The following is a 19,437-nucleotide window of genomic DNA, read 5'->3' on the forward strand; positions in this document are numbered from 1 at the left end:
GTTTTATTTCTTTTGTGCCTACAGATGAAACCTGAAAATATATTTGGCACATGGTATTTTTGTGCAAATAAATTCAGGAAAATGCATAAAGTTGTACCCAATTACATAATAAGATAGTATTGATTTACTATTATTAACATTTTTCTTTTCTTTATTACCATACCTGGTGAAAAGCAGGATTGAAGAAAAAATCTAAGGCATGATCTAGCTTCACTTTATCCATTCTGTGATGGAAAACAGGCCTCTTGTGACTGTGTGTTCCTATATATGATTAATGATAAACTATAGAGAAAAATGACAGTTTTTTTTATTATATGTAGTACATGATGATACATTTAATACATTTTAAATTGAAATTTGTAAAAACTGTTTTGGTTGCAATAAATTTATTGACAAACTAGAACTGTCCCAAATGGACAAATACCCCCTGCTGGGTTTTGCAGAGAAGGTAGCAAGACACTAATACTTACACAAATGACCTTGGGTCAAGGTCATGACACACCCTCAGCTTATAAGTAATCTTTGTGTAAAATGGGAACTCACCAAGTTTATCCATAAGAAAGATATGGACCACAAACGAATTATGAACTTTTTCTTTCAGTGACCTTGAACTTGCCCAAATGACCTTGGATCAAGGTCAAGACGCATCCTCAGGTCATGAACAATCTTTGTGTGAAGTAGTAGATTCAAGTTTAATCATATGAAAGAAATGGACCAGACACTAACAATGAAATTTTTCTGTCAGTGTCCTTGAACTTGTCCAAATGACCTTGGTCAAGGTCATGACATACTCTCAGGACATGAACAATCTTTGTGTGTAGTAGTAGATTCTAATGTTCCTACGTAAGAAAGATATGGACCGGACACATTTGCACAGACAGACAGATGCACAGACGGACAGATGGACAAGGTGATTTCTATATACCCCCCAAACTTTGTTTGCGGAGGGTATAATAAGTAGTAGTACATATAGTATGATTGTATAATTTTAATGATGAATCTCATGTTCATTTGTCTAAGCCCTAAATTTATCCATGCACAGCTGCTAATTCTAAATTCACATTTACTTGAATTTTGTTAAGCATGTGAAATAGAATACAAACCTTTACTATGATCTGCAGCATATGTGCGTGCTTCATCAATGGCATAGATTGAGAGTTGTGGGATGAGTTGCTGTAGTTCCTTCTTTGTGTGAGATAAAGAAATCAAAGACAGGAGCTGTTTCTTAATATCTTTATCACTGCTTTCAAGGTAAAGATTTACCACAACCTTTTCTAAGTCGCAATTTGTTTCCGCATTTGAAGGCTCCTGGATCAGTTTCAAGAGTTTATTTCCCTGGCCTGGAGCTATACCTTAAGAAAAAGGAAGTTTATATATATATTTATATATACATTATTATTTTCAATGAGCATATACTTGGTAATCTGATAATTGATTTTTTTTTTAATATCAGATGGTTAGTGCTTAAAGGAGGAAAGTATACACATGCTAATTATGTTAGAGCTTAAACAGTTAACTTCAAAGCATTATTATAAAGAGAAACTTAATGGACACCCTATTATCCCATTTGAAATGAATAAAGATTGATTCTGCAAAAAATGAATTTCGGTTTTATGAAAGCCATTATATTGATGATTATATATACCTTCTAAGACTAGGTTTATAGCTTCTCCTGTTTTCCGTTTCAAGGTACGAAGGGTGTTTGGCATTAAGGAATCTAAATTTCTTCGCACTTGATATTTCAGTGGACTAAAACTGCCTCGACTAAGAGAACCCATTGTCTTATTTATATCATCAAGTGATGTTTCTATGTTTTCTTCACTCCAGGATGATACTTGTGATAAAGGTTGAGAACTGTGTATCTATGAGTAACAAGAGTCATAAATAAGGTGTTGCAACAAGAAGTGACTTCAAATTAAGCTTATTGATGAATTGAATATTTGATCTCATTTAATATCATAAATTCACTGGAATTATAATAAACACACTCAGTGTAACCAAAATCTACCTTCTTTCATGACAGCTCTATTAACTAGAGGCCCATGGGCCACAATGCTAACCTGAGTAAGCATGGCCCCTCTGTTCTTCATCAGCAGATTCTTTTTCCTACACATTCTTTTGTAGAACTTTGAATACATATTTATATGACTAATCATGGCTTTGCTGTTCATGAGAATTAGAAGATTTTTCAAAACTTTTCCAATGTACCAGGTAATCCCAATTAAAACTTTGATTATCCATTGTGGCCCCACCCTATTCCAAGGGGGACATAATTTGAAAATTTCTGGGGATATTTCTTTATCAATATGGCTATATTCATGGCTTTGTGGTTTTTAAGAAATATTTTTAAAATATTTTAGCATTTTCTCCTATATATTCCTTTGTAATACTTTGATCCCCTGTTGTGGCCCTGTCTTACCCCTGGGGTCACAAAATTTTCAAGAACTCTTAATTATCATCTCTTGAAAGAGTGTGTGGCTCTTCTTGTGAAAAAAAACTTGACTACCGTTCACCCAAAGATGCTTTTGTCACAAGTTTAGCTGAAATTGGCCCAGTGGTTCTAGTGAAGAAGTCAAAAATATGAAAAGTTTACAGAAGACAGGAAAGTTTACAGAAGATAGAATAGAGACAGACACGGAACACCCTTTCATCAGGTGAGCTAAAACTGATATGCAGGCACTTACAGACTCTTCTTCTGAATGTCCCTTCAGGTCTCTCTGTTCTTCTTCCTAAAACAGATAATCAATCATTTGAATTCAAATGTATATATGCAATTTAGATGAAAAAAAAAAAAATCAAAATTGTGAGTTTCTTGATTATTTATGTAAAAATACTGTAAACATTAATGGTACAATGTCATTTTTTGTAATATCAATCAGAATTCCTTAAAATATACCTTTCTTGAAACAGAGTCTGAAGAACATTGCTCTTTGCATCTGTTTGTATTACATTGAAGAGTGCATGTCGTAGACTGCTGATGATTCTTCAAAAGACATACAAAATCATATGATTCATGAGCAAACCACAACATGTGGGAAAAATCAATTATAATTGATGCAAGTATCTGGGTCAAGAAAATACAAGAGATAAATTCTCTCTTGTGATATGTGAAAAAATTCTAACATCATTAACTTATTAAAATAAGAAATTCACAATGCATGTATCATGATATTTATGACGTATCATGATGTATATAATTTTATAAATTAAGATAAGAGATTTCTAATTCTCTTACTAAGTGTATTTTTTTTTTATAAAATACATCCACAAGATAAAAACTTGGTATTTATTTTTTTGCAAATTAATCAGTCAAACTTTGAAAACTTTTACCAGACAAAGTGGGTCAGATTTGACTTCAGAATTGAAATCTGGACAACTGTCTTCCTCATTACCACAAAACTGAAATAAAATAAATACAATTCAGTCATTTGTAATTTATTTGAAATCAATATATTAGATAATCATATATTTTTAAAAGAAAAGAAGTCAGAATAATTTATTGCATTTTTTCTTCAATTCTCTGTAATTTTTATTACACAGAGGTTTCCATTGCATAAAAATGATTTTTATAAGGAGGGTTGCCATCTTCTACTGACTTACAGCCAGTTAACCCTGGATTTACATATTAAACATTATACTGAGGCATCCTCTTTTCATAAAATGATATATGGTATCACTCACATCTTTATTCAACATATTGGTATTTTTCATTTCCTCATACATTACTCCCCTACATTTGCGACAAATACCTGAAATAAGATCCAAAGATACTTTTGAAAGAAGTTCACAGGTGTTTTACAATCCACAAATGTGATTCATCAATAAACACAAGTACACCATTTATAATTCTTCAAAAGGATTTTTTTCCCCGTAGAAATTTTAACTTTAGAAATTACTTTATATATATATATATATATATATATATATATATATATATATATATATATATATATATATATATATATATATATATATATATATATATTCATATTTCATAGCATCTAGTAAATGAAAATGAAAACAATTCATGTATTTAACAATAAAATCATATCTTTCTAATGATTTACCCCCCCCCCCCTCTCCCTCAACACGCACACCTCCATTTCATCACTGGAATACTATTTGGAAAGAAAAATTATCAAGTGAATAAATAAATTTTTATTGAATTTTTAAATTGAATAGTTAAAAAAATGATTCATTACAAATTTTTTCAATAACGGATAAATTATTGGGAATATATATATATATATATATATATATATATATATATATATATATATATATATATATATATATATATATATATATATATATATATATATATATATATGTATGTGTGTGTGTGTTCCTGATTTAGCCCAAACCCCCGACCCCCCACCCCCCAACACATCGTACCGCAGTGATAAATAAATATATTGTTTAGAACAAATCCATATATCCAATGGAAAAAAAATGTCTATCTTTTGGTTATTTATTGTATTCTTGCCGTGTATATTAGTGTTTTGTGTTTACCATTTATTTAGAAACAAAACAAGTGAATCGCAAAGGGGCGAAAACTCTTTCCTGGGGCGAAAACTCTTTCCTGGGGCGAATCGTCAAGACTCTGGAAGTGAAACGTGGTGCCGCCCCACACTAAATAGCCAATCAATATACAGTAAATTTCGAAAGGTGGAAGCCACGGCAAGCATGGCAAGGTGAATTAATTGTCCAAATATTGGGCACTTAGGTATGTTTCAGTAGCTTAAAAGGTCATTATATGAAATTTTTGAACTAGTTCCATTAGAATAACAGAGTAACAAGATTTCTACTTATTTTTGTTAATGCGTATTTAACTCTGTGGTGGAATTTTCTCTGTTGTTTTTTATATTGATATATTGTCAAATTGTTGTTATGTTGTACGTCTAGAATTAACTCGAATGACATTGTACCATTAACTTTATTTCAGTGAAAGAAAGAGAATCAGACGAGGCAAGAAAATGTGAAATTCAAAATGTGGATTAGATAACTTGGTCAGCTACATGCTACAGCCTACACTTTTAATATCAGGACACTGAGCAGCTGTTAAGGTCCGGCAAAAGTAAAAAAAATTAAAAGGTGCAAAAAGAAAGACCAGATCTGGATAAGCATCTCAAGATTTCTGTTTTTACAAAATGTGATATAGTTCAAAGTGTGTTAAAAATGCTGAGTAATTAAAGAAGTCCTTGGATCATGTGGATTTATTTTGAATACAGATAAGCAGGATTTTTGAAACCATATAGCCAGAAGAGACCCTCTAATTATTTCAGATTTAGTGAAAGACCAAGATAGGATTTTTTGGCCATGGCAACATATGACATGAAAGATGGAACTTTCTTTTATGAGGATTGCATTACACTGCATTATGTGATATTAAGTGAAAAAATACTGAACTGTATCATAAACAGTTTATACCTGTTCAGCTCAGGAGAATTCAAGCACAGGATATGATTCATATTCATCTTGTGATCTATAAAGATTGATAGTGAGTAAGTGAAATAACATTACTAACCTGATCCAACTGGCACCATGACCCCTTTGCGGGCCAGTATGAAATGTGACATCAAGGGAGTTATCGGTCTCTCAGGTTTCGCCTTGCCAATATGATCTGGGTATGCACACGTATGCCCTTTTTTCCACATAACTCCCAACTCTGCACGCAACTTGGGACATATAGAAAAATGTTCTGCCGACTTGTAGGAAAATATGCCCACTCGGAAACATAGTAAATGCCCTTCAGTTGGAATGTGAGAGTTACATAAATTTAAAGACCTTAAATGACTTGAAATATCTTTTAAACAGTTAGATATGGGGCTGAGGCTGCTTTCTGATGGATAATATATAGATGGTCCACAAATATGCCTGTGAAAATTCGAAAAACTACAAGTTTGATCTGAACAGAGAGTGTTGTCTGCTTCCATTGTTTACTGAATACACTAAAATGTATTTCCTTTACCAAAGAGTTCTACCAAGGGGGATAATAATACCAGGTGTTATATGAATGATTCAAGAAATGTTTAAAATAAAGAATATAAAGAATATATTTCATACTTTTAATTATTCTACTGAATCCTCAAATACTTTCTCATTTTCTTGATGAAATCAGTATTCTTCAAGACAACAACAGTGTTAACATTGCTCACTTCTGTGATAAATGTAGCAATATGGAAAACTTCCCCATGTTCTTTTTAATTAGCAGACCCAAAGTAAAATTTTCATTATGTTTTATTTGCAGAATGATCTTTATTTTTCATACATAAAAATGTTATTTTTCGCAAGGTCATTTATACAATTTCTTACATTTTCTTTTCAATTCTGAATATCGGCCTTGTTGCTATGGGAAATTTGCTGTTGCCATGGAGATAATTAATTATTCCTTATCAATGCATTTCTTTAGAAATAATAGTTATATCCTATTACTTGAAAATTTGATTTTTGGACAAAAAAATTATTTATTCTATAAGATAATTGTTACAACACTACCAATTTTAGCTTTTTATTTTCCAAAACATCCAATATTGTTGCTAGGCAACGGATAGGATTTTAAAAAAAACCCGCGCTTTCGAAGTCAATCTCTAAAAGAGAAAGTCCTCTACTTTAACGTGAAAGTCATGCAACAGCTGTATTAGCTTGGTATTAATTTTGAATTGACCTTGAATATTGTCAAAATCAATGAAAATGCTGAGTCAGCAAAAATGCAAAAACATGTATATATTCTAATGTCTACCACAGTACTAGCTTTAAACAAAATATCAATTTCTTGTGTTGTTTAAACACCTAAAGTGTGTGTCTTTATCATACCAGTAAATAAGAATAATTGTCAAAGTTTTTGTATATAATTTCAGGCCTTAAAGATAAGTGATTTTTTGCCCCCTCACATGGAAAAATTGGCTGGTTGCTAAGGAAATTACTTTGACCAGGTTTCCATAGTAACCATGATCCAAAACATTTTTCATTTTGCATACATGGATCATAGTGCAAGAGAAATCTATGTGTGGAAAATCATTGAATTCTGAGAACCTGAGTGAATCACTTAAATATCACTTTTGCATGATTTTTACACGGACTGGTACTTAAATATGCCTAATTAATGACGTCATATTTCCAGAATGGTCCTCCTTCTTGCCATATTTATATTGTTTTTGTTTGTTTATTGTGTAACGTCACTCTCAAATTTTTCACTCATATGGAGACGCCACCACTTGCCGGTGGAGAGCTGCAAATTTTGACCTATACTCGGCACTCAGGGCCATCAAGCAATGAGGGATCGTTTTCGTGCCAGCACCTACTGCGACACGGGACCTCGGTTTATACGGTTTCATCCGCTCTCCACGTCCCACAGTGGGATTCGAACCAGCGACGTAAGGATCAACTCCTTACTCCGCGACTCTAGAGCAGACGCTCTAACCACTGCGCCACGCGGGCGACGCCATATTTATACCCCACGCAACAAGTTGCGTGAGGTATAATGTTTCTGACCCGTCAGTCAGTCAGTCAGTCAGTCCTGTTTTCTTGTCAGCGCAACTCCTCTTAAACCGCTACACAGAATTTCGTCAAACTTTGCAGATATTTAGGACACAGTGTGTAGTTATGCATATTCCCAGGAAATTCCGATTCCTTTATTTTTCTTGGAATTTCGGCACTTTTCAGCTTGGATGTTTGGCCATATCTTGAATATAGGGAGGAACAGTTTGTCAGCGCAACTCCTCCTAAACCGCTTCACAGAATTTCGTCAAACTTTGCAGATATTTAAGACACAGTGTGTAGTTATGCATATTCCCAGGAATTTCCGACTCCGTTATTTTTCTTGGAATATCGGTACTTTTCAACTTAGATTTTTAGCCAAATCTTGAATAGAGAGGAACAGTTTGTCCGCACAACTCCTCCTAAACCGCTGCACAGAATTTCGCCATACTTTGCAGATATTTAGGACACAGTGTATAGATGTGCATATTGCCAGGAAATTCCAATTCCATTATTTTTCCCTTAGAGTTTTGGATATTATTGAAGAAACTTTCCAGCTAAGTTATAAGGAAATCCATTGGAATTAGCTTTTGTAATGAATTTTTTTGTGAAATATTTTATGACCTTAAAAAACCCCTATTGATTTTAAGATCAAAATACTAATGATTCAACATACACCCACACAGAATCTTAGATAGAAGTACACAAAATTTCTCACCCCCCCCCCCCACATCTCGAATTAGTGTCTTGCCTTCAATAATTTCATAAGTACAGTATTTAAATAAATATGACTACATCAGTTATTTAAATTTGAAAATTGTCATACGTTGGACATGGACTTACACTCATTAACAAATCAAAATCACTGAGGAATTTAAATAACAGTTTTTTAGCATAGCTCCTGCACTGAATTTCCCGAAACTTGTTGGGTATTTCAGATATAATGTGTGATTTATATATTACCAAGAAATGTTGATAACATTATTTATCTAGAAACTTCAGCCCAATTAAATTTGTAGCAGACAAAGATTTGAATGTCCTTATTTGCAAGAAGTTTTGATGTGATGATTTTTTGCAAGTAAAATGCAAGTAAAATGCCCCTTTTAGAATTATACTGTGTATTTAAAGTGCACCATACCATTGATTATGTGTTGCATTGTAAAATTTGGGGGGGGGGGGGGGCGTGGGGTTTGTGAGCTTGCTCATTTTTTCTTTAATCTTTTATGATTTATCACATTCATATACTCAGCTCTTATTTATGCCAATTTCATAACTTTTTGAAAACATTAATTTTTTAATGCACAATAAAGCCCAAATTATATCTACTTCGTTGTCTTTTCCTGTTCAATAGATTCACTACCAGACTCAGGACAAATAAAAAATGTGAAAGTCTGCCAGGTTGGTTTTAGTAGTGTCTGTTCAAAGGACCGCACCATAAGAGTTAAGAGTTGTGGGAATTTCTATGTATATGAATTGACACCATTGGATCTGTGCAACTCAGCATACTGTTTTGGTGAGTAAAATTACTTTGATTTTTTTTTTACTAACCTTAATTGAGCACTTTTTTTTATCATGCGAGCTGTAATGATCAGTATGTTCCTCCAGTATAACTTGTCCGAAGTTCATGTTATCCCCTTCGATCTCCGAATTTGGATCATATGTCAACCATAGATACTTCAGGAGTTTGTTTATATTTTGTGGTTTAACGTCCCTTTCGAGAATTTTTCACTCATATGGAGACGGCACCACTTGCCGGTGGAGGGCTTCAAATTTATACCTATAAGTCGGCACTTCGGGCCAATGAGCAGTAAGGGATCTTTGTCGTGCCAGCACCTATTGCGACACGGGACCTCGGTTTATACGGTCTCATCCGAAGCACCCGTCTCCACATCCCGCATTAGGATCCAAACCAGCGACGTAAGGATCAACTCCTCATTCCGCGACTCTAGAGTAAACGTTCTAACCACTGCTCCACATTGGCGACTACTTCATGAGTAAAGGGTGCAATGACCTTGATTCTAGTTTTTGCTGTAATATCATGATAAAAACAAATTCTGTGTAACAGCCTTTTTGAAAGATATTGAGTTCTGTTAAGGACTGATAAGTTAAGGATCTAGCTCCGGAGTTATAAGGCTAAAAAAATGCTCACTCTCCATGCGCGAAGCCAGGAATTTATTCCAGGGGAATCCACTCCAGTCAAAAAAAATTCTTGACAAGCAATATATATATATATATATATATATATATATATATATATATATATATATATATATATATATATATACTTTTAATAACTGCAAAGACCGGGACCCCCCCTCCCCTCCGACCCCTTCCTCAAGACCTTTCATGCTTTTCATATCAGTCCCACATTTACCAAAGGAATTAAACGTGGAGAGTGAGACTGAGATCAAAATTGTCTGATTTAATTTTTTTTGGACCGGAGCCAACTGATGCAACTTAATAAGAACTGTTAGATCAGAAGTTGAGTTCAAAAAAGTTAATCTTTCTACTAAGTCGTATCGTTAAGTATATAATTATCTCCGTTGTATTTTGTGTAAACTCCATAGAAGGGATAATTTTTTTAGTTACATCATTCAGTTAGTCAAGTCTTCTTAAATCCAGACTTAAAGTTTTTGAGTATCAAATAACAGTTACTTAAAAAGTATCATTAATACGGCAAGTATGTTTTGTGTGAGTTTGGTGTGTTCCCTAAAAAGACTACTCGCCGAAAACCTGTAATTATGCAGAGGAATTAGGAGGCTCTCTTTGGGGAATAATGGTGGAGTTTACCTTTATTTTATCAGGATAGTGTGATAGTAAGATTCAAAAACGCACGTACATTAGTTATAATGTATTTGATTTGGGGATAGTTAATATTTTATTTCTAATAAAAATGTTGTCAAACTTTAGTATATTGAACTTAAATTTATATAATTTAATTCTGTTTGTATTCTAGCCTCCGATTGGTTAATATCCAAAAAAGAACACCGTTAAATCTGTATAACCTGGTTTGGTATGGGGACACACACCCCTGACTACCAGCTGAGTCATGTGTATCCATGCAATCCTCTCATTTCCAGTCCCCGTGATTCGTAGAAAATTCCACATTTAATAACTGTACCTTAAAACTTCAAACAATAACTCGATCTTTCCACATGTAAATAACAACATGGCTGCTAGGCCTATGTTTCAGTTTCTAGATCCCCTCACTTCCGTTGCTACGGTTGTATTTTTGAGCGGTATAATTTAAACTTATAAAAAGTAATAAAATTCTACACCAAGAGCTGTTTAATGATTTTAAAATTAAATTAAAAACGAAATCTCTAACTAGCAGTCATTCTAAAATAATCTTTTTAATATATCATTGAATAATTTCTAGCTCTCTGATTGGCAAAAGTCTAACATTCTTGAAATCATGATAAGTTATGCTCAACTGGCCATCAGTTTCCAATCCAAATTTACTCATTTAATTATCATTTTGAATTTTTTTTTATATTTCAAAGATTTCATCATAAAATGCTTTTACTTTCAAAGTGTTTAAAAATTTATTGTATTTTACTTTTGAAAGTTTAATTAATTAAAAATACGTATATGTAGGATTCCTGCATATAGACTGTCATTGAATTTCTAAGAATTCTTACTGATACATCTCTTCTTGTTTTGCTTTCAGAATCTGACATATCATGTAAGTAGTGACTTTTTAGCATTTTTTTCAATAAGTACCAACATACCGAAGATATTTCTTATGTTCAAGGGGCTCTTAAGTTTCAAAGCTAATATCCCCATTATCCCATAACATACTGCAAAAAAAGTTACAGAATCTGAAAGGTTATACTACACCCATTCATGCAATACATGTAAGTGTTGCTATAATGCGGAACAGAAAATCTTACACCAAGTTATTAGTCCCCTACCGGTGAAACCTTCTCGTCTGTCTGTCTGTTTGTAACACTGTATGTCCCTCTGTCTGTCTGTCAGTCTGTCTCACTTCTTTTTCCGCGCTTTTTTCTAAACGCTTGCAGATATTGAGCTGATTTTGGTATGTGAATCTACCTTGATGAGTCAAGCTTGTATTATGTTCCGCTTCAATGATTTTTGACTAAATTACGGCATTTTCAATTTTTAATGGGAACCAGATTACTAGTATTGCTAATACAATACTTTCAGAATGCTTGTTTACGTAGTACAGATATAAATAAGACAGGAACCAGTATTTAATATCTAATAGTTCATATATAACTAAAGATTTTTACAAAATGGTTTATTCATGATTTTTTTTCCTGTCGCATATACATGCGATGGTCTATAAAATTGGAATCGCATCACAAATATCTATATGAATGTCTCATCTCACATGTCTAAGTCTGATTTAAATAAAAATAAAACATATCCATCAAAGAAAAAACATTGATGAGTTATTGGTGTAATACATAAGTGGTACATGGAGAAAGTCAAAAATGATAGCAGCTACTGTGAGTACTGTAGCAAGTTTCTGGTTGCTAAGTGGCCTTTAATATTGAATTCCACTCGTACATATTTATACCACAGCGATATTTTATATATAAATGCTGTGTCTTATTTTTTCTGAATTATTTCGGTATCCATTCGGTATCTTCTGATTTCTATTCCGTTCCGCTTTCCGTTCTGCCTTATAGTAACACGTATCATGCGAATTGCGGGTGTCAGGAAAAGCTGCGCGAGTCCCAGGATTGGCACAAAAGAAGGCCAAATTAACAGGAAACGAAGGAAAATTTACTCGAAACTCTGTTGGCTAACCACATTTTGAACACTTGCTTTTTTCAGATTCTCTCTCAAATTCGTAGCAAAGATTTTCAAAGTATTTGTGTGTGCAGGGAGAGAGGAGGGCACAAAAATATTTGACATGCCAAAAAGGGGGGGGGGGAGATGAAAGGAACTGTGATCACTGAGCCACAAAATGAATGTTTAGGAGTCGATGCGTTAACAAAATAGGTACTCCCTTTATTGAGTACAATGGAAAAGTCTATGTTTTAATAAAAGAAACTCAAAATATTAAGATTCCGTGAAAGTCTCATTAATTTTTTTTAGTAATACAGGATGAGATTTTGTGAAAGTCTCGTTAAATTTTATTTAGTGGTACGAGAGGAGATTCGGATACAAGATTGGTTCCTCCGAATTTTAATTAAACAATGACAAAGTCAATGTTTTGCTATGATAAACCCCAAATACGTTTCCGTCTGAAACGTACGATACGTTTCCGTCTGAAACGTACGATAGGAAATGCACAATGCCACTACATAAAATAATTTTTGAAAGTTTCATTTCATTGCATTCAGTGTTGAAAGAGAAGTTACTGATAAGAGATGGCTACCCAAAGTGTACCGGATGGAATGAGAGCGTACGAACGGACACGCCCATCGCTATATATTTGCATACTCTCTGTTTTCTCCCACTACGAACCTGCACTCACCAGTTGCGTTCATAGCACCATGAACGCAACTTCTGCTGCTATTAGTGCAGTTCGTTTCTTACACTGCACAGTACAGGCTACTCCACTTATACGTCACATTCAGCAGTATGTATATGAAATGATGTGCAAAAGGAATAAAATTTAGTTTTTAATGGAATCCTTCGGGAAAAAAAGTAATGTAAAATGATTAGAATTGCTGATTGAGGTGTATTAAAGTTAAAAAAAAAATAATTTTAGTCAACGTGTTAAATTGTATATTTAAACTTTCTACAAGTTAAACAGAGCTTTATATCTTTAATTTTTAAGTAATCAAAATCTATTCTGATTTTGACTGAAAATTCCTGAGTTGATGAAAACTCAAAAGACGGAATCCTGCAAAAGTGAAAATTAAAAAAAAAATTCCCATTATCTTTTATTTCTCCCTTGTGCAACTGTCGCAGATTTGATTCCTCTCTGCATGGAGTTCATCGGTGCATTTATTTTTCAACAGAGATATTATTCAACACGAGTGAAAGGAACACCGACATAAAGTTGACGAGCTCATGAAGCAAATTCTAACAATCGGTTTAATTTATTTTTTAGGTGAATGTAACGATTATGGATGCCTACTGTATTATTAACGATTTCAACAGTAGTTATATGGCGATTACACAGGTTACAGGAGGAATAGTCCAATTGAAACGGAAATGGTTTTTGTCGTTTAGTTTCGTATAAAACGTTGGACATACATTTTTATTTCGTTTCCTCAACACTAGATATTAACTCTACGATCATTTAAGTAGGTCGAAACTGCCGAGGTACTGAGACTCCAATAGGCTAATACATGCTGTATTATAGTGCTCTTGATACCTTTCTGGTGACGGAGGTAATATACCTTGGCTCGTTTATTCTCCTTCATACTGTTTTAAGACCTGAAAAGGCAAACAGTTGCGGGGGATAAACAGTTAAGTGTTTAGTGATAAGCAAACGCGTAAGACCTGAATTAGGCATTCACTTGGTTTTGGGAGAGAGGTGGCATACCACAAAGGCGGGGTCATTGCAAGGTGATTTAATTACCTATGGAGGGCAGGACCGAAGAAATTTGTTTGCAGGAGATACCCGTTTACCACAGTTATTGGTTGTCCAATCAAGAAGAATTCCTTTGCAACCGTTTGTAATTGTGAATAGTTTTTGGTCAACAAAAGTCCGAGTTAACAGGTTAACGAACCTAAGTGTAAAGCCTCGGAGATACAAGACATATCACCCCACACCAGCTCGGCCGCGTTGCATGTTACACCATCTTTAATGTGGCGTTGTTACGCGCTTACTTCACTGATTGGAAACCCCCCATATTCATCTCCGACGCGGCTTAGACGTTCTATAGTGGAAGAATACACAACAAACTGCACAGAAACCTATTGTGCATTTTTCTTCACTAAGGCAATGCAAAATCTAATACTCATGGTAATTCCGTCAGGCGTACCATCAATGCAAGAAATTCAAATTGACTGTACGAAATCATAGGGGCTTGTCTTCCGGATTGTTAAATTTTAAAATAAATTAATAAAATTTTGATTCTACTTTTAATACACTTAAAAGTTGTTTTGGATATGTAAACCTGAAATAAAAGTAATTGGAAAGTTAAAATATAGGTACCGTTGCATAGAGGACAAGTCCCTTGTTCAAATAACAACAATTCTGATATATGTACATGAGTTGGTTTCCATGATAACAACCTCTGAACTTTCCCTTGTTTAAAAAGATTAAAGCTATGAAGAAAAGTCTACTGTAATTAATTAAAGTTAAAGAAAATCTCAAAAATTATTATTAGAATTTTAGTTTTTTGCAGTTATCTTAAAGATTTATTAATGTGCATAATGTAGTTAAGCTTTTTTTATAGGTGTCATATTCAGAGAGCAGACAATCACAGTCTGAATTCCCTCTGTCCTCTTAAAAATTGACTATTTTTTCTTGACCTTGACTTCAAAAAAGGATATAAAATCACACTGGCTATAATTAAAAACTTAATTTCTAAATTCCATTTTATAGTAGTGTTATAGAGCTATGTAACAGAGAAAAAAAATTGGTATGTAAAGATATGGTAATCTGAATTTTCTCTGACCTCTTTTAAAAAATTACTTCTGATGCACGATTATCTGTAATAAAGGCAATAAAATGGAAACAAAACATAAGAAGAAGTAGTTATTTGCAAATATATAAAAGGTCTATGGACACCTTTATTGATGTAAGCTTTTTTTCATAGCTATCATATTTATATAGCTCACAATCACAGTCTGAATTTCCTCTGCACTCTCAAAATTTGACTATTTTTCCTTGACCCTGACTATAAAAAAGGATATAAAATCACATTGGCTATAATTAAAAACTTAATTTCTAAATTCCATTTAAAAGTAGTGTTATACAACTAAGTAATGGAGGAAAAAACTGGTATGTACATGAGTCGGAAAAAAAAGATATGGTAATCCAAATTTTCTCTGACCACTTTTAAAAAAATTGGTTCTGATACACAATTATCTGTAAAAAAGGCTATAAAATGGAAACAAAATATAAGTAGAAGTAGTTTTTGCAAATATTTAAAAGGTCTGTGGACAACTTTAGTGATCTAAGCTTTTTTTCATAGCAATCATATTTATATAGCTCACTATCACAGTCTGAATTTCCTCTGCCCTCTTTAAATTTGACTATATTTCCTTGCCCTTGACTACAAAAAGTTATAAAATCACACTGGGTATAATTGAATATTTTATTTTTCAACTTCATTTTAAAGAAGTGATATATAGCTATGTAACAGAGGAAAAAAATTGGTGTGTACATGAATCGAAAAAAAGATATGGTAATCTGAGAAAACTGATTCCTAGAGCACATTTATCTGTGTTGATGTATAAAAAAATCAAACAAAAAAATTATTTAATTTGATTTTAAATATATAACTATCTTGAAATAAAACTAAAAATCATGCATATAAAGAAAATTATGAATGGGTCTTTAATAATTAAGATAATTATCACCCCGATTTGATATTTTCCTTTAAACATTACTTTTTTATTCTGAATGATGGCAGAAAAAACGAACAATAAATTCCCATTAAATATCTATTCAAGGAACTTTTAACCATTTAATGTACAATGTATTAGAATATGGGACAAAAGGATCTAAATCCTATATAAAAGTAGTGTATTTTCAAAATCTAATTTCCCAAAAATTGCAGTCCGAATTTCCTCTGTTTAAACTCACATTAACACTCATAAGCATTATCTGATACAAATGACATATTTTTGCATAATCTAATTGGAAATAGTATCAAAATGTACAACATATAAAGATAACAATCACCAGTTTAAAATATCCCTGTTAAAAAGTTCGAGCCATAACTGTTGGTTCTGTTTATACAAAATGATTTCTTTAACCTTGACAAAAGTGTCTACACAGTTCTAATAAAGCTAGCTTCTATGACATAGTGAATCTTTTTTATCTTTCCTTTCCTTTTCAACTGCAAGCTTTTTTGGGTCACGAACTTTGTTGAAATATTAATAACTGCAGGTGAAGGTCTTTTGAAGTAAACATTTCAGTCTTTGGTGACAGAGGCAAAACAGTGTGATTCTTAGCCTGGAAAATAAAATCCATTTTAGTGTTAACCTTAATGTTAAGTGGACATGGATATATAGAGGATATCTATATTGTGTGATTTGATATTTGCTTTATCCATTGAGTTGAATGGTGTATATTCGCGAGGCTTGCCAATATAGTCCAACTACAACTTAACTGCTAGGTCTAACATTTCCTATGAGAGCAATTGTGTAAGTGTGTGTGTGTGGGGGGGGGGGGGGGGGGGGGTAACATCCTTTATCGCTGTAGCCAGTTCATTGATAAATTTTGACATTTCACTGAAGTGTAATTAGTTTTTTTCTCATTTTTGTTGAACATTTTTGCTCATTAGCATTCATTTCATAACACAGAACTTTCACAATTAGAAGTTTCGATAAGTTTACATCTTGAAGCGAGGCCTAGGGATTGTGTCGAAACCGGAAGACATGCTATTGATAAAGCACATACCCATGGATACAGCATAGGTTTATCTTATGGGTATATATATATAGAGAGAGAGAGAGAGTATACAAGTAAAATTGTAAATACAGTCAAACCTCATTATCTCGAACTAGATGGGACTGAGAAAAAAACTTCGAGATATCCGGGCATTCAAGATATAAGGGGTAAAATACTTTAAGGATAAGTAGTTGGGACTTCCAAATCACTTCGACATATCCATGGTATTCAAGATATCAGTGTTCGAGATATCAAAGTTCAACTGTATATAATACCTATTTAAAATTACCTACATTACTATATAACATTTTAATAATTTGACACCTTTCCAGTTATTTATGAAATATGACTACTAGTCTATTGAGGCTTTAAAAAGTTATATTTTTAAAAATTCTATTATCATGCTAGCAAGTTAAAGAGAGGACCTTTTGATTTTGAGGGCAGATTTTGGAAATAATCTGACCTAGAAGATGTTAATAAAATACAAAAAAATCCTTCTCCACGGGAAGATTTTTTTTCTTTTGTTAGGTCACCTGAGTCACTCAGGTGACCTATTGCTATCCGTTTTTGTCCGTCGGCGTGCGTCGTGCGATGTGCGTTAACATTTGAACATTTTCAGCTTCTTCTCTGAAACCGCTCAACCAATTTCAACTATATTTGGCATATAGCATCTATGGGTGAAGGGGAACAAAAATTGTGAATTTCATGGTCCCTGCCCCCCTGGGGCCTGAGGGGTGGGGCTAAAACCACCAAAAATAATGCAATCTTTAAAAATCTTCTTCTTTACTCCTGTACATCAAGCAGTCAAACTGTTGGCATCATTGTAATAAGCATTGAGCCCTCTACCAAAATTGTGAAATTCATGGCCCCAGGGTCAGAGGTTCTGGCCCCAGGGTACGGCTATATAGATCATATAGTGAAAGTGCATTATTTCTTTGAAAATCTTCTTCTCTGCTCCTGGGTATTGAATAAAGTAACTAAGTACATAGTTATGAAGAGCAAGAGTGCCTCTTCCAAAATTGTGAAATTCATGGCCCCAGGGTCAGGGGTTCTGGTGTAAGGGCGGGGCTCTATTGATTATATAGTGAAAATGCATTAATTCTTTGAAAATCTTTTTCTCTGCTCCTGGGTATTAAATAAAGTAACTAAGTACATAGTTATGATGAGCAAGAGTGCCTCTTCCAAAATTGTGAAATTCGTGGCCCCAGGGTCAGGGGTTCTGGTGTTAGGGCGGGGCTCTATAGATTATATAGTGAAAAAGCATTAATTCTTTGAAAATCTTCTTCTCTGCTCCTGAATATTAAATAAAGTACCTAAGTACATAGTTATGATGAGCAAGAGTGCTTCTACCAAAATTGTGAATTTCATGGCCCCAGGGTCAAGGGTTCTGGTGTTAGGGCGGGGCTCTATTAATTATATAGTGAAAATGCATTGATTCTTTGAAAATCTTCTTCTCTGCTAGTGGAGATTATTTAAACAAACTACATGTAAGTGCATGATTATGATAGGCAAAGATGCCTCTTAAAATTTTTAAATATTTGGCCTCAGTTTTTGGGGTTCTTGAGGGGGGGGGGGGGCTCTATTGATTATATACTGAAAACTCATTAATTCTATTAATTAAACATTGATTAATCCTGTCTGCTCCTTAGTGTTGAGCTGATAAATAAATTGCTTAGCTATGATGAAAATGGGAGCTTCGAACAGAATTTTTAAATCTTGAGGTCCTAGGGTCAGGGGTTCTGGCATAACGAGGGGGGTGGGGGCTTTTGATAATATAGTAGAAAAGTTTTAATTCTTTAAAGTCCATAGTTATGATGATGAGGGTAACTCTTCCAAATTTGTAAATTTCTTGACCCTTGGTCTTGGGTTCTGGTGTTAGGGTAAGGCTTTGTTGAATCTGTAGTGAAAATGCATTGTACCTGTGAAATTCTTCTCTGCTTCTGGGCATATCGGAAGCAAACTGAGTAAAAGTTTAAATGATATAAGTAAGCGTATTCCTACCAGATTTTTGAACATCTGGACCATTTGTCTAAGCATTCTGGTCCTGGGCAGGGCTCTACTACTACTTTCCATTCACCTTTGATAATTAATCACTGTAAATAATGTATTTGAAAGGTTAATAGAATAAGATAATTATGCAAGAATGTTTATTGTATAATTCAAAAAGTACTTTCTTAGTTTTAATAATCAGGTGGACCTGTAAGTAATAGATAAATAAAAATGAGACAAAAATAACTTATCTTATTAAAAGTTCTTCAAAGACCATAAGAGAGGTCAATGCTAGAGGTTTTAATATGGGTTTAAAAATAGTACAGAAGCACTAATAGTTTGTTAATAGTCTGCATGGTGATAGTGTTAAGTGGGGGACAGATTGAACTTAATTTATGAGTTGATACTGAATACTAGACTAATTATTTTGTTGATCCTGATCTTCCTACTTCTCTTGCTTTAGGGCAACAAAGCTT

General features: G+C 33.5%; 1 protein-coding gene and 1 long non-coding RNA gene across 2 annotated transcripts in view; both read left to right on the forward strand.

Annotated features, from left to right (window-relative positions):
* The window catches only part of LOC133176126 (uncharacterized), an 82,852-nt gene that overhangs the window by 12,472 nt on the left and 50,943 nt on the right, over window positions 1-19,437 (forward strand). The window contains exons 3-4 of the mRNA XM_061311289.1: window positions 8,831-8,992; window positions 11,150-11,164. Coding sequence (XP_061167273.1) covers window positions 8,831-8,992; window positions 11,150-11,164 — 177 coding nt within the window. The remainder of the gene's footprint in view (window positions 1-8,830; window positions 8,993-11,149; window positions 11,165-19,437) is intronic.
* Window positions 4,602-5,967, forward strand: LOC133176108 (uncharacterized). The gene is made up of 2 exons (XR_009719386.1): window positions 4,602-4,726; window positions 4,946-5,967. It is a non-coding gene; the product is annotated as an uncharacterized LOC133176108 (long non-coding RNA).

The sequence above is a fragment of the Saccostrea echinata genome, unplaced genomic scaffold (assembly GCF_033153115.1).
Source record: "Saccostrea echinata isolate AGI-Se365-2 ecotype Australia unplaced genomic scaffold, CSIRO_AGI_Sech_v1 ptg000066l, whole genome shotgun sequence".
Lineage (NCBI taxonomy): Eukaryota > Metazoa > Mollusca > Bivalvia > Ostreida > Ostreidae > Saccostrea > Saccostrea echinata.